A 15,109-nucleotide genomic window follows, 5' to 3' on the forward strand; every position below is an offset into this window, starting at 1 on the left:
TAAGCTCCTTTTGATAAAATAACTTAAACAATTAAATGACTCTGTTAAAAGTAACTTATAAATAAGTTATTTTGTGTTTGAATTTTTAACTCTAAAAGTGCTTATTTTATAGAAATGTAATAAAAAGTAGAAGTATTATGAGAGAAGTCATTTTTTTTAACTTCTCTATAAGCTCCAAAATAGCTTTTTAGAAAGTTACAATTTGGTTTTAAAAATTGCACCAAACATTAATAATACTACTTTTCATAAGTCAAAAGTAAAAAAAAGCTATTTCTAGAGTTTTCAAACGGGCGCTTATTGTCTTCTTCTTTTTACTTATTTAGTTACTTATACTCCTCTTACACTCCTAATGTTTGGGTTTTTGGTCATCGTCCTCTTCTTACTTATTTACTTACTTTCCTATCCTCCTCTTACACTCCTACTGTTTGGGTTTTTGGTTTTATTTGTTTCTTTGTAACATATACTCTCTGTGTTCTTTTTGTTTATTTATTTTGAGATTGACAATTATTTACCCAGCAACAAAAAAAGAGGAATTTAACAAAAGAAGGGTGCATACTATATAACGCCATAAGTTAAAAGAAACATGATTCAAATTAAAATATTTATTCGTTGAAGTAATTTTGGTGAATTAATAAGATATTAGAGGAATTATTGTTTGGACGAAGACAATTCAATAATGGGGGCCGGGGGAATATACACGTACGCATGCATATAAATATTTCAATCACGGCTTGTTCCTGTTCTCATCATGCATTATCATTATCGTGCTTTTGTTGATGGTGATGAAGTAGTTTAGATATTCCCACCTCATCATCAGCGCTTCTTGAATTTCCTTGATCAGTTGATGACGAAGATGGTTCAACATGCAAACCGTGATGATGATGACCACCTTCCTCTGTTTTCTTCTTGATTTCTTCGTCGATATGAACATCATCTTCAACTGATATCACTACTGTCTGCGTTCCAAAAGGGCCAGGAACAATGGTTTCCTTGATCTTTTTATGCTCATCGATGTGAATGATGTCGGTTTCTTCAGTTTTCTTCTTCCGCTTCTGAACCCAGCAAAACAGCGCGAATGCGAGCATTGAAAGACACAAAAGGCCGCCCATGGAGACAATCACGACGATAATGACGGTTGGGTGGTTGGGAGTAGGCGGTGGCGGGACCGGGGATGGGGGCGGGCGAACATGAGGGGGTGGTGGAACAATTGGATGATGTGGCGGCGGTGGTGGGAGCAAATGTGGTGGTGGAGGACTAAATGGATGAGATGGCGGAGGTGGTAGTGGTGGATGTCCACGTGGAGGAGGAGGAGGAGGAGAAAACAGATGAGAGGGTGGTGGTGGAGGGGTGAAGGAGTGGGAAGGAGGTGGTGGAGGCTTAAAGGATGGTGGTGGTGGGTTGAAAGGGTGAGAAGGTGGTGGAGAAGGGTAGAATGGGAAATTGAAGTTGTTGGGATTCGAAGAGGCCATAATGGATCTTATTCTATATATGTGATATGTGATTACTGATTATGATTGGAAAAATGTGTGTGGAGTGTGATCCGGCTTGGGTGGCCTTTTGTAGTGTTGATTTATTGAGTGAGAAATTATGCAAGTTTTAGTAACTTGACTCGCGTGCTAAGTTTCTGAATGGTTGTTTGAAGTGGAAAACACTTCTCATTGGACCTCATTTCCTTGCTTATTTTGGTTTTGTAGCTTCTTCTACCTTGTTTCTTCATTTACATTGCATTGTATGATGAAAAACTTCAAAGACCCGTAGTGCGCGAGAAGGAGAACTTGTTGTATGACAAGGCCATGTTTGGCTCTGTTGGGCCGCCGTGGAAACTCTCTACTACCGAAGAGATTTCGGGGAGAAATCAAACGAGAGAACATAAGATAAGATAATATCACATCTAACTCAAAACCTTAAGATAGTAAGTTTAATAGGTTTTTCATATTATAAACTACTCATTCTTTCTTGTTTTTTTTATGTGGGACTAACTTCATACACTCCTCACACTTGTAATATTAACAATCAGAAAAAATTATTTGGTTATAATTATTGTTGCTCCTCTAAGTTTAGAATTATTTGCTTCCATCTTTCAAGCAAATTATTATCAAATATCCAAAAACTGAACTTTGATGTCAATTGATAAGAATAAAACACAATTTTCTATTTGCAAGAATTAGAGGAGCAACAATATCAACTCACAACAAGTATTAACACCAACACAATAATACCTAATAGCAGCAGAAAAATCACATAAACAAAAAATTAGAGACAAGCTAACACACCAAGATTTTTAACGTAGAAATCTCTTTAATGAGAGAAGTAAAAACCACAGGTCACCAAGACTAGAAAATAGCTTCACTATGATGAAAAACAGGGTATAAGAGAGTCACAAATTACTGCACAAAACGTGCATACAACAATCCAAACAACACAAACTTCAAAGCTTACAAAACAAGAACAAGAAGATGAAAATACCACAAAAATAGAGCTGCTGTGCGTTACAATATCTCCAGCTACAGACATTGAATCGAAGATCCGATCGGTGAAAATAAAGAACCAGGTGTGTGGAATACACTGTCCAAATTTGAGCTCAATCCAATGGTTAACGAATCTGCAGTGACCAATTTACAGAGACAGCTTTGTATATGTGCAAAAATGACTTTCTCTTTTCTCTTCTCTTTAGTGCTTTAGTGTTCTCCTTGCAAATGAGACATCTCTCTCTCAACCCTAACTCATCTCAACCACTTTAACTATTCATGGGATTAGATACTAATATTTAAGTTTTTTCTCTATATAAAAAAAAAAATCCAAAAACCCAACAAGCTCTTCAAAAGAGTTTATTTATTAGCTCACTTAGAATTCTAGTTCTACTAATTAAACTAACTTTCTTAATATCACTTTCTCATTAGTTTTTTATGGAGAGGAAATGACAAAATGTAAAACGGAAACTAGGAGATTTTTTAAATAAAAAACATTTAGAATATAATAAAATTAATTTAAAATAATTTAAAATTATTTTATTTTGTATTCTTTAATTATAATTTAGTATATTTTGTATTTATTAATCACTGTTAGAATAAATAAATAATATTAAATATAATAAATGTGTAATTATAATTATTGAAATTATTAAATTCCGTTTTATAACTATGCCCCTAAATTATTACCAGAGACCGGGCGAAGGCTAAATTTTAGCAAACGGTCCATCAATAATACCAAAACTTTAGAGTTTAGACAGAAATTCTTTTCGTTGTCGCGAAGTATTCTAGTATTCTAGTTATTACACTTTTTTTTTCCTTCTTTTTAAATTTTCTGCTACTGACAATTGCTTGTGGCTCCACCGATGAAATGAAATGGAACATGGAGATCGAGGAAATCGAAGCGATTCTAGAGAAAATCTGGGACCTTCACGACAAGCTCAGCGACGCTATTCACTCCATTTCCAGGTCTCACTTTCTTAGCTCCGTCAAATCCCTTAAGAACTCTCACAACATTCGCACCGGTAACCTCTCCGCCTCCGCCGCCGCTGCCGATGATTCCGTCACGGCCGAAGACCGCGTCGGTTTCGTCTTCGTCAAGGACTTCCGTCCCGAAGACGATGATTCCGCCCTTCACGAAGCCAAGAGCCTTAACGCTATAAGGACTGCGCTCGAGAACCTCGAAGACCAACTCGAGTTCCTTCATGTGAGTTCGCTTTTCTCTTTGCCTTCCTTTTATTTTTGTTTATTTTGATTTTAATTTCTTCTTTGAGCAATTTCGTTTTGTTTTTCGTGATTCGGCAAAATTTGACATGAATTAATGTGTTACAATGCGGTCATGTTCTTTTGTGGTTGTGTTTTGCTGCACTTCTAGGGTTTTGGTTCACTCCTAATTAGGCTAGAATAACTTATGACAAATTGGAAGCTAAACCACAGTTTCTCTTGGAATTTTGTCTCAATTTCCTTACAATGCATTTGGAAAGAGGGACAAGGTGATAGGACACTGAGTCATGGACACTGAAATTCACACTGAGATAGTGTATTCCATTCTTATCGTGTGCGTCTATCTCTGTTGCATTGCGACCAAATATATTTGTGTTCTTCTGTGTCTCTGTATTTGTGTTTCTGAGACACCAATCAAATGGAGCCTAGGTTATTGCCTCCTCGGTTCTACACATTTAGTGAAATAACATGTAGACATGGCCAACGATTTTCTATGAACAATACTTTGCTGACTTTAAAGATTTAGGTTTAGTATTCTCCAATTATAGAGAACACGTGATGCACCGGACAACGCGTGATTATTTAGGAGATAAGTGCAAATGTGTGTAGGATTATTGGAACACTTGAAGTGATATACTAATGCTGTGAGGTGAATTTGAAATATCGTGGCACCACAACTTGAGTATGTCATACTATATAATTTTTGAAATATGATGCTGACAGTTTAAATCTATGTTTGAATATGCTGGGTGTATAAATGTATATTGAAACATTTTGGTTGTGTACTGGACAATAGAACAAATGAACTGACTCCAGGCTTAACCACCCATGGAAACCGAAGGAAGATAGAAGCGTGTAATTGAATTTTATTTATAAGACTCATTTAAGTTATTGAAAAATGTCAAAAGTGAACACTTGCATTGATGTATTTCAGCGGTATTGTTTATGTGTTGTCTTTTTGGTGGAAGTGGACATTGTCACTCTCTTTTTGATAATACCACTTTCAATTTCATAAGATTTTGTTTGTCAATTTGAGAGTGTCAATATCCACTCTAGAAGCCAACTTTCAAGATGGCCAACTGTGGACCTTGCACTGGATTAAGTGCCCATTCAGTGTAACCTTCGAGACTCGAGAGGTGTAAATGAAAGTAGTACATCCAGAGAAAGTATCTGGCGTAAATAATTTTCTCTTTTCCATTTACCAATGTAAAACAACCAGGCCATAAGTTTTCTGTTAACTCCACTAGTGACTCAAGTTGGTGCCACTGGCAACTGTTATTTGCTTCTTTCAATTTCCTGTCTTGTTCCTGTTAATGTTTATTATCAATCTTTCTTTCGACCATTTTATATTTTATGCCCTATTTTTTTTTCTGCTTCTAAGAACTTTATTTCTCCACTGCCCAAATGTTGGGAAATGGAGTACAATTCTATGGTGTGAATTCCTCTCTTTTGCTCACAATTATTTATTTATTTATTTTTCATTCGGTAAAACTGTTAAAATAATAGGTGTCAAATAACTCTGCAAATAGAAAATTAGATAACACGAGTGTTTCTATGTTTTATTTATCATGTATGGTGCATGGTGAATCCTCATCTTCTCCACAATATATTGAGTTGTGGTTGGAAAAAGAAAATGAAAATTGTTATGTAAAATAGTTGCTGAATAACTTTGTGGTGATTCAACTATGTTTGTGATCTTGGATGGATTGTTAAGGCAATTTGGAGTCTTGCTTTCAACGTAAACCACAAATAGCCACCCACATTCTTTGAATATAGTTATATTATGATCCTGTTACTAACACAAATAATGAACCTGGGTGAATATCTTGCTTGTTCTGTCCAGAGCTCCACAAATAACAAATTTGATTGCCTATAAGCCTGTGATTGGTTCAGTGGTTCCTTTTCTGGTCCTCTTAAGTGTGTTTAGTTCATTTATTGTGTCTTTTCTGAATGAACTTAACTGTTAACAAAGATGTAAATACATAATAATCAATATATGCCATCTCTCCTTTAGTTTCTACTGAAAAATAAGAATACTTTTACTAATCAGTTAAATGTTAGCTCATGGTTATTACTATCACCCTTTGATTTGGCTAAATTTTGCTCGATTTGTTCTTAACCTGAATTTCAATCTGAATGTTTTAGACCATTCAAACGCAGCAGCGTGTTGAGAGAGATGCAGCAATTGCCCGATTAGAACAGAGTAGAATTGTTCTTGCAATGAGACTGGCAGAACATCATGGTAAAAAATATGAAGTTATCGAAGAAGCTCAAGCTTTTGTTGGAGATGTACATGATGCAGGTCGTCTTGTTTCACCTAAAATTCTTTGTGGACAACCAAACTGTTCTGAGAACTTTGTGACTGAGAAAGGGAAGAATTCTAATTTCTTTTACAATGTTTTTGTTTCAAGTTTTAATTTTGTGAAGAAATCTTTTGGATTGGATCATATGGGTGGAATAGTGGGCAATGCTGCTTTGGTTGCTGTTAGCATGATTGCGTTGCTTCATTTGCATCAGATTAGTTATCATGACCATCCGTTCAGGCACGAAGATGGAGTTCACAGCAATAGAACTTTCAGAACAACAACTGAGGGTTCAGCATCCGAATCCTCTTCCTGTAATTTGGATGTATTGTTGGCCAGGGGCTAGGATTAAAGAAAAGCATTCTAATCTTTTGGAGAAATTAGTAGTGCGTGATGGTTTTAGTTTACGAAGGGTTTTTTCTCTTCTCTCTTTTTTTTAAATCCTTTTTTTTGTTGGTTTTTCTGTCTTTGTTGGTATCAGCAGTGTGGGTCTGTGGGGACTGGGGAGGAGGGTAGGCCAAAGAGGAGGTAAACCTGCTTCCTTGAGAATACTACTTAAATCTTGCAACCTGTCTTTGTTCTTAGGCTTCTTGCGCCGAAAAGTTTGTTTAGTCGAGAATTGATGTGCAAGGTGTAGGTCATTTTCTTTTAAATGAATTCCTTGGTGTGATGATGGTGCTTCAAGTATTTTGGCTAAGATGTTTTCATTATGGTGGAAGTCAAGTTGTGATCCATTTTCCTGCTAGCTAGTTATAGTTTGTATCTGTTTGGTAGATGCGTTTCGATGTAAAGTGAGAATTCAGGAATCTACATTTTCTTATTCGGGCTTCGTTCCCTTAGTTAATGTTAATAGTGAATACTACTATCTCCTCTGCATTGTGCATTGTAGCTTCGATGCTGCTGCCTTTAAGGAAATCTATTATGTATTTTCCTGTTACACGTGTAATATATTTGCAGCTTCTCGGAAAGAAAGAGCACCGTTTTTTATTTAAATATATTTTCTCATGAAAATAATCGTATACATAATACGTTCTCAACCACCAGAGACGGGAGATTCAGATATGTGAAACTGGTTTTGAAGATTTAGATATTTTATTAAAATTCAATCCGAATTTAGTATATATAATAAAACAATATGTTTATATATACAATATACTTTCTTAAAAGAAAATTATTTTTTTGGAGTTTTTTATATCAATATTTTTTTAAAGATTAATCGTCTAAACCGTTAATTCAAACCATTTAACCAATTTTGACCAGTTTGATTGCTTCTTGTAAAATTGTGTAAACATCACCGAGAATAGACATTTTCAGTTAGATAAAAATTTATATACAATTTTGTCTTCCTATAAAATTAATAATTAAATTCTCAATTATCAACTTCAGTTTAATATAACTTCTCCACATTCTAATTCACGACGATTTGATTCTTCCACCACCTAATTCACAACGATTTTATTCTTGCAGTACTGCCAACAATTATAAATTTTTAAGCAACATGAGTAAGATCATAACAAAATTCCATTCAACTCCTCTTCTCCATTTAGCTAGCAATCTACATATAATTGAGTTTTTAAAATAAACAAATAAACAACGTAGATAAAGCTACCATTAAAAAAAAATAAATACAACCACCTATTTCTTATTCTTATTTATGTCATAAAACAAAACCTAGTTAGTAATTTGCATACCAAAGACAGCACCATGCATGTAATTATTAAAGTACCAAATCTGTGTCTTGGAATCTGATTCACTCTCACAGCACCACAAGAGGATCCGAGCCTAGCAAAATTTCTTCAAAATAATCGTCAACCTGGTACAAACTTGCATTACCAAGCTCAATGTGGTCACCAAACTTGAAACTTTCACTAACAAAGACCCGTGCAGAAGTAGTTTCATCATCAAACATTGTAGCCACACACTCATCATGCAAAGTTGCAAAGTTAAACATGTCATTCCCCAACGTCTCATCATCAAAGAAACTCGTCTCCCCCTCACACTCTCCATCGTTTTCTTTGTGGTGCTTCTGTGGTTTTCCTGTTTTGGGACTTGTGGAATGGAGAACCGAAGTAGGTGATGAAGACATGTTGACGAGGCACTCATCTTCGCATGATGAGTCGTAGATGTCTACATTCTTTTCTTGTGATGGTGGTGATATCGGAAAGTTGGTTAGAGCTTTCGGACCGCGAAACTTGATCGCGGCATTATCATACTCCCTGGCAGCTTCTTCGGCAGTGTCAAAAGTTCCCAGCCAAACTCGGATGTGCCGGTTTGGATCTCGAATCTCCGCCGCCCATTTACCCCATGGCCTTTGTCTTACACCACGGTACTTTCTGCCATTGTTGTTATTGGTGGTGGCTGTGGTTGGGGTGGTGGCGGCTGCCACAGTGGTCTTCACTGGTCGCCGACATGAAGGGGAGGATATTCCGGCAAGCCTCTTTCGGGAATTGGTAACGGTTTCGCAGGGTGGGTGAATATTAATTTCGTTGATGTAATGCCTCACCCTTTGGCGAGGGAAGAACTCTTCTTCTTCGTCACCGGAAGAGTCAGTAGCATCTTGATCAGTTAGAAATATACGAATTACTTTAGGCTTTCTGGAAATGGGATCATTGAGATGGACAAGATCAAAATTTTTCTTTTGTTTCATAAACTTGTTGGTGACACTACGATGTCTAGTTTGTTTTATTGGGATGCTTTGTTCCATAGCTTTTATTTGTTTCTATTTTGTCATTTGAAGAGTGTATTGCTTATCAAAATTATATTAACTGATTTATCAAGGGAGAAGGAAAAATTTGTTTTTATCAGAGAAATCAGAGCATAAGGAATGAAAAAGTATAAAATAGAAGGTACCAAAATGAAAGGAGAAAAAAAAAACCTGAATTAATATAATAAAATAGTATTTAAACCAGATGTTATCAATGCTTAATGCTTAACAAAATGAATAAAGAGAAAGAAAATACCTTTGAACATGATGAGATGATGAGAATCAAAAAGAAAATCACAACCACATTGGGATTTAAAAAAAAACTGAAACTAATGGATGATTCAAACAGTATTTTGAATGCTCTAGTTGAAGAGACTTTAGTTGAAACTTCTTTTATATAACACTTGAATGAAAGGTAAAATGAAAGAAAATATATATGTGGAATGGAATTGGAGAATGAATAAAAGATGCAGATGCAGATTCTTGTTGCAGTGCGAGTTTTAAGGGGTATTTTGTGCGAGATTTACTGTTTAGAGAAGAAAGTGATGAGAATTAATAAATGTTGAACAAGTAAGAGTAAGAATCGAGTAACAATCGCTCTAATTGCTGAGTAGATGGAAGCATCTAAATCCCTCAATTATAGGATCACAAAGTCAGAATTAGAAAGATCGGATTTTATGTTCACTTAAGTTGCATGAATACGTACTCCATACGGATATGCTACGAAGTATAAAAATTTTTGAGAAAAAACAAAAAAACGAGTACTTTAATAAAAATTAAAGAAAATAGCACAAAATTTTTTTCTTTTCACGAAGACAATAGATTGAACAATGAGCTTAGTCTAAGTAGTTATGATTCAGACTAGCCTAGTCAAGCTCCAAACACTTGGAACAAGCTTTGATTATCATGTTGAGGACTAAAGTACCAGGAATAACACCATTGGCCTTCATTTGTTTTGAGCAAAGCTTCTATGTCGGTATTGATAAATGGTTCGTTATTTAAGCCGTTCAAAATAAAAAGAGGTTTGAGACAAAATGATTCGTTTTTTCATTTTTTTGTTTGTGCTGGCTGTGGATGTTTTACATAGAATGGTTGGTGAGACAGTCAGGAACGGACGTATATCACCATTGGTGGTTGAGCGAGACAGGGTAGAGCTGTCACATATTCAGTTTGCTTATGACATTGGTACAACTTATGTGTAGTTTGTTGGGTTGTAAGAAAAGTATCCTCATAATTAAATACCCGAGAATTCCCTCAGGAGCAAATTTGAAGTTGATAAAGACCTGAAAACCTGAAAACCTGAAAACCTGAAAACCTATAATCGAGGAAGAGAAACTAAGCCTTTGAAAAGCTAAAGTGCTAAACAAAGTTGGGAAGTTAGTACTTATCAAATCAGTTTTAAATAGCTTGCTAGTGTACTATTTGAGTTTATATAGGATGGCGAAGGCTGTTGTTGAGAAATTGATTTCTTTATAAAGAAGGTTCCTTTGGAGTAAGGAGGATGGGAGAAATAGTATGGCTTTCGTGAGATGAGAATTGGTGCAAGCTCCTAAGGAAGAGTGCCCATTTTGGAAGGTGGTCTGTTTCTCTAATAATCTGAATTTGGATGTGTTACTGTCTGGTCAAGTGCTACCTAATAGAGGAAGTCCATGGAAGAATATATGCCATGTACAAATTAAGGAGCAACATATAAGGAATAAGATGATTAGTCCATGGAGATTGGTGACAGACGACGGACTCGGTTTTGAGAGGATGTGTGGTTACGTTGTAGATCCTTGAAAGATCGGTTCCCCAAGTTCTTCTCTGTTTCAAACCAATGTGGATCGGTTATTGGAGATTGTGGGTTTTGGGAGGTTAGAGTGGATTTGGAACTTCCAATGGAGGCGTCAGGGGGAGTTGGATCTTCTGAGTCAGTTACATGAGGCTTTGAGACATGTGAGGTTATTAAATAATAGAGAGAATAGACTTGTCTTCTTTGTGCAGGTGCTACAAGAAGGAAGGCTATCAGAGCATGTAACCAGTTACAGTTTCACTGAGATCATCTGGAAAAGTTTAGTTCCACCAAAAATGGAGCTGTTTGCTTGGTTTGTCTTGATAGGCAGGGTGAATACTAAGGAAAGGTTAAGTCGGTTCGAGATTATTAGTTAGGATGATAAGAGTTGTGTTTTATGTAATAAGGATGTTGAGCAGGTCCATTACTTGTTTCTTGGCTATGATTTTATTTGGTAGATGTGGAGTGCGTGAATATCTGTGTTTGGCCGCCTATGGGTTTTTCCGGGTCGATGATGAAGGGACCATTTTCTAAGTTGGACAAGAAGAGAGTAACATAGAAAAGAGGAACGAAAGTAGTAGTTGAGGTGCTTCTGTGCGATCATTTGGAACATTTGGATGGAAAGTAATAGGAGGATATTTCAGGATAAAAGTAAAGGTGTTAAAGAGATCATCAACATGACCATGTTTAGTTGCGACGAGTAGAGAAGTGTGAATTCTTTATGTTATTGATGGTTATGGCGGAAATGACATGAAGATTTTTCTTTTGTTTGTATGTTACTTTTTTCGAGTAGTCTATTTTTTTGGTTGTTTGATGTTGTTTGCTCTACTGTAGTGTGTTGAGTTCTTTTGTTTTAAAAAAAAAATAAAGAGAACATTAGAGTACATTCACCCTCCTGAAGTGACTTACAAAAATAAAGAGAACACATCATATTTTTTTGCTAATGATAATGGGTTTAAGGAATATGCTAATGTATTTTTTGGGTTGGAAATTACAAAAGGTTAACACTCTTTAGTTGAAAGAAATTATCATACATTAGTTTATTCATGTAATAATATTTTATCTGTAAATTACAACCTAATATCAACTGATTATTTTTTGGATATGACAGTTATTTTATAACACATGATAGTTGTTTTATAACACTTGAATTGGTTGTTTCATTGTTCTGTCTTTGACTCTTCCACAGTGATCAAGTTTGTATTTGAGTTTAGACACAACTTTCAATAGACTTTCATTATTATCTTCCTTTAAAGATTTAGCAAACATATTGGTAGTGTTTGTTTTGAGGTACTGAGACAGAGACTGAGAGACTAAGACTCAGTATCATGTTTGTTGGTTCAAAGACTGGTACTAAAATTTCTGTCTCTGTCTCTAAAATTTCAGTATTTCAGTACTTCTAAAAAGTGGGGACACATGGGACTTAAATTTTTAGAAATGGAGACTGAAACTTTAATAACATTTTATACCTAAAATACCTTCATTTCAATTAATTAATTTCAATTTTACCTTTTGTACAAATTAAATTAGAATTTCATTCTTGTTTCAATTTCTGTCTTCCACTTTACACCAAACAGAATACTGAGATTTATTTCAATCTCTGTCTCTCAGTTTCAGTCTTTCTGTTTCTGTCTCTCCACCAAACGCAAGCATTAAGATCTTATTAATGTAATCTAATTCACAATTATTTCGACAAGTTTAACCACCAAAATTTCGTTCTAAACCACCAATTGAATTCGAAATCAATAAGAAATGTAATCTAATTCACAAAAAGAATAAATACACATAAATAAAGATTAATCCAAAACTTGAATGGAAGGAAATTACACTATTTTTCTATTCAATTTTTTAAGTGAGGATCGATCTCATACAAATTAACAGACTAAACAAATAATGGTTAAGCCAGCTATGTGTCCCTCTAGATCGGATATAAGATATGCATTTTCACCCGAAATGGTACTCTCCCACTCTAAACTATACATCGGATATCCAAATTTTGTCTTTCTATTATTTTTTTATTTGGAACGAGATTCAATTGTTTTGTTAAGTTTACATGTTAAATTTAGTTGGAATTTAGATTTTGTTGCTTTTAAATTTAGCTTAAAGATATTGGTGATTTTTTATAATTCTAAAAAAAAAGATTAAAAAGAATAAAAATGGTGATGCTATTAAAATAATGAAGATAAAATTGACATGTTATTATAATTATAAATTGTGTATTTTGTTCAGTCTAATTTATCAAATAAAATATACAATATTAATGTACTCTATGTACTCTTGTGTTTATATATTTTTGTGTATTTATATCTATATGTTTCTGTTAAACTAAGAAAGCAACCAAACACAAGGCAGTGACATATGACACTTCCTTCTGGTACAAAGGTTTCTGAAAAAATAAAAGATACAAAAGTAGAATAACGTAGAACAAAAAATTAATATAGATTTAATTACTCTCTTACTAAACTTACAATAAGAATTTTATATTTTTTATTTCTTTCTATTAGATTTTTACACCATTTTTTAATTTTATGATTAGATTATTTTCGTATTAAAAATATTAAAATTAATAAAATATTTTTTAAAAAAATATAAAATTAAAGATTTAATTAAATTTTTAATTATAAATATCTTTAATTTGTAAGAAAATATTTTTTAACTTTAATATTTTTATATTAACAAAAATCTATTTATAAAATTAAAAATAATATAAAAATTCAATTAAAAAAATATATAAATTTAATTATAAATTTAATAAAAATATAAAAATTATTAATTAATTAAACCATTAATATAATTTGTTTATGTGAGTCATCCTTGCTAAACACAATGCCAACTACTAACTACCCTTGATATCCCTCAAATTTAATTAAGATTTAATATTCATTCTAAGTGTGGATTTGACCCTATCAAGTTCTGCGGGCAGCTATGGATTTCTTCCGTATCTATTGAATTGGCATATTTTTTTTAGAATTTAGATGGTTTATCCATTTTTAAAACTGTATGGTTTAGATCTAGTTTGCTAACAAAGTATGTGAGAATTACCTACTAAGCTTAAATACAAGAAAGAAGCTATCTATATTATGGTCTACAAAATTCGCTTAGTGTGAAATTATAAAGATTTAATATCTTCGAAAGCAATAGAAAGTAGTTACACATTTAAGTATTTTTAATAATCAATTTTAATTAAATTGGTTTAAATCCAATAAAAAATATTTTTATTATACATAGCATGTACATGTGCGTTTTACTAATACAAATGAAATTCTGTTTCATTTTGTATTTATTCTTCATGCGCCTCCTCCTTTTTTTATTGGTGATGTTATTGCTGTGTTCTGTTTTTGTTTCTTTTTCTCCTCCTCTTTTTCATATTATGGCTGTAACACCCAGAATGTCACGCTTTCAGATGCGTTACTCTGATAGCTTGATATTACGACGACACTAAACGTATTTAATACTAAAATAGGATCCTATTTAAAACTTGAAACCGTATAACCTTTCAAAAGACTTTTAGTTGAAAATATAAATACATACTTACAAACCATATACAACACTTAACAAGAATATATATATATATATATATATATAATATTGACTTACAAGTATTATATAATACAAATTCTATCCCTCTTACAAAATGTGTAAAGATAAAGGTGGGTAAAAACATATCTAAAACAATATAATAGATCATATAAACAGAAACGAAATAAACTCTTCATGACTTCTTCGCCCATATCTTGAAAAGAAAACACCTGCAGGGAGTGAGAGCATCGTCCTCGTTGGTTCTCACTATAAAGTTAGAACATTGCTATAATAAGATACGTAAAATAAAACTGTTTTCAGAGTACAATGATCGTTGTTTGCCTTATGTATCTTTTCAAATCCTTCTTAAAAGAGAAATCCGTTAATTCTTCAAAATCCAAAACCTTTTTCTTTTGTATCAAATATTAAAAGTTTTCCTAAATAGTATGAATGACCAAGTTGTTCCAAGTATAGGTTCATTAAGTCTAACCAGTTTGATTTTCATACTTTACTAAACCAAAAACACAAACCAATCACAGCCTCCGGCCCATCACATAATCAATCATGGCCCTAGACCCAAACAACTCCATCAATATCAATTCACTACAATCTAATCAATTTCAGCCACAGACACAAGTAAGAAGGTTCAAACAAAATCAAAGCAATTACATCAAGTATAGCAATTAGCAGTTAAACATAATTATTCACATATGCAAACCAATTACACTTTGCACACCCAAACAATGTCACATATATGCATATGATGAATGTTTATCCTATTGGCTCGTGATATTACTTGTCGGTCCATAGATGCCAACCTGACACATCCTTTCGGATGTAGCTTTTCTGCCACGCCAAGGATATAGTGTCTTACACCCTCTTGCGACAGAGAATTTGCCACGCCTGGGATATAGTGCCTACACACTATTGACCCGTGGATATAGTGTCTGACACACTCGCATGCATAACCCAAGGATATAGTGTCTGACACACTCTTGCGACAGAAAAGGTTATCTATCAAAATTCAACCAAAGGATATAGTGTCCTGCATACTATCGTTCCAAGGATATAGTGCGTGACACACTTTTAATATCCAACAAGTCCATCGTCCCTTTCCAAG

At 33.9% G+C, this 15,109-nt stretch overlaps 3 protein-coding genes across 3 annotated transcripts; 1 reads left to right on the plus strand and 2 right to left on the minus strand.

Annotated features, from left to right (window-relative positions):
• Window positions 1–560: 560 nt before the first annotated feature.
• LOC110263566 (uncharacterized) lies at window positions 561–1,541 on the minus strand. The gene has a single exon (XM_021105029.2). The coding sequence runs from the start codon at window positions 1,467–1,469 to the stop codon at window positions 747–749; it is 723 nt and encodes a 240-aa protein (XP_020960688.2). The 5' UTR covers window positions 1,470–1,541; the 3' UTR covers window positions 561–746.
• Window positions 1,542–3,160: 1,619 nt separating this feature from the next.
• PDV1 (plastid division1) lies at window positions 3,161–6,969 on the plus strand. Its single transcript, XM_016307093.3, has 2 exons — window positions 3,161–3,675; window positions 5,838–6,969. The coding sequence occupies exons 1-2, from the start codon at window positions 3,340–3,342 to the stop codon at window positions 6,339–6,341; spliced, it is 840 nt and encodes a 279-aa protein (XP_016162579.1). The 5' UTR covers window positions 3,161–3,339; the 3' UTR covers window positions 6,342–6,969.
• Window positions 6,970–7,751: 782 nt separating this feature from the next.
• On the minus strand, window positions 7,752–8,699 carry LOC107647583 (ethylene-responsive transcription factor CRF1-like). The gene has a single exon (XM_016351651.3). It carries the CDS (start codon window positions 8,697–8,699, stop codon window positions 7,752–7,754), a length of 948 nt encoding a protein of 315 aa, XP_016207137.1.
• Between the last annotated feature and the right edge of the window lie 6,410 nt (window positions 8,700–15,109).

The sequence above is a fragment of the Arachis ipaensis genome, chromosome B6, assembly GCF_059453495.1.
Source record: "Arachis ipaensis isolate K30076 ecotype BB chromosome B6, ASM5945349v1, whole genome shotgun sequence".
Taxonomy (NCBI): Eukaryota; Viridiplantae; Streptophyta; class Magnoliopsida; order Fabales; family Fabaceae; genus Arachis; species Arachis ipaensis.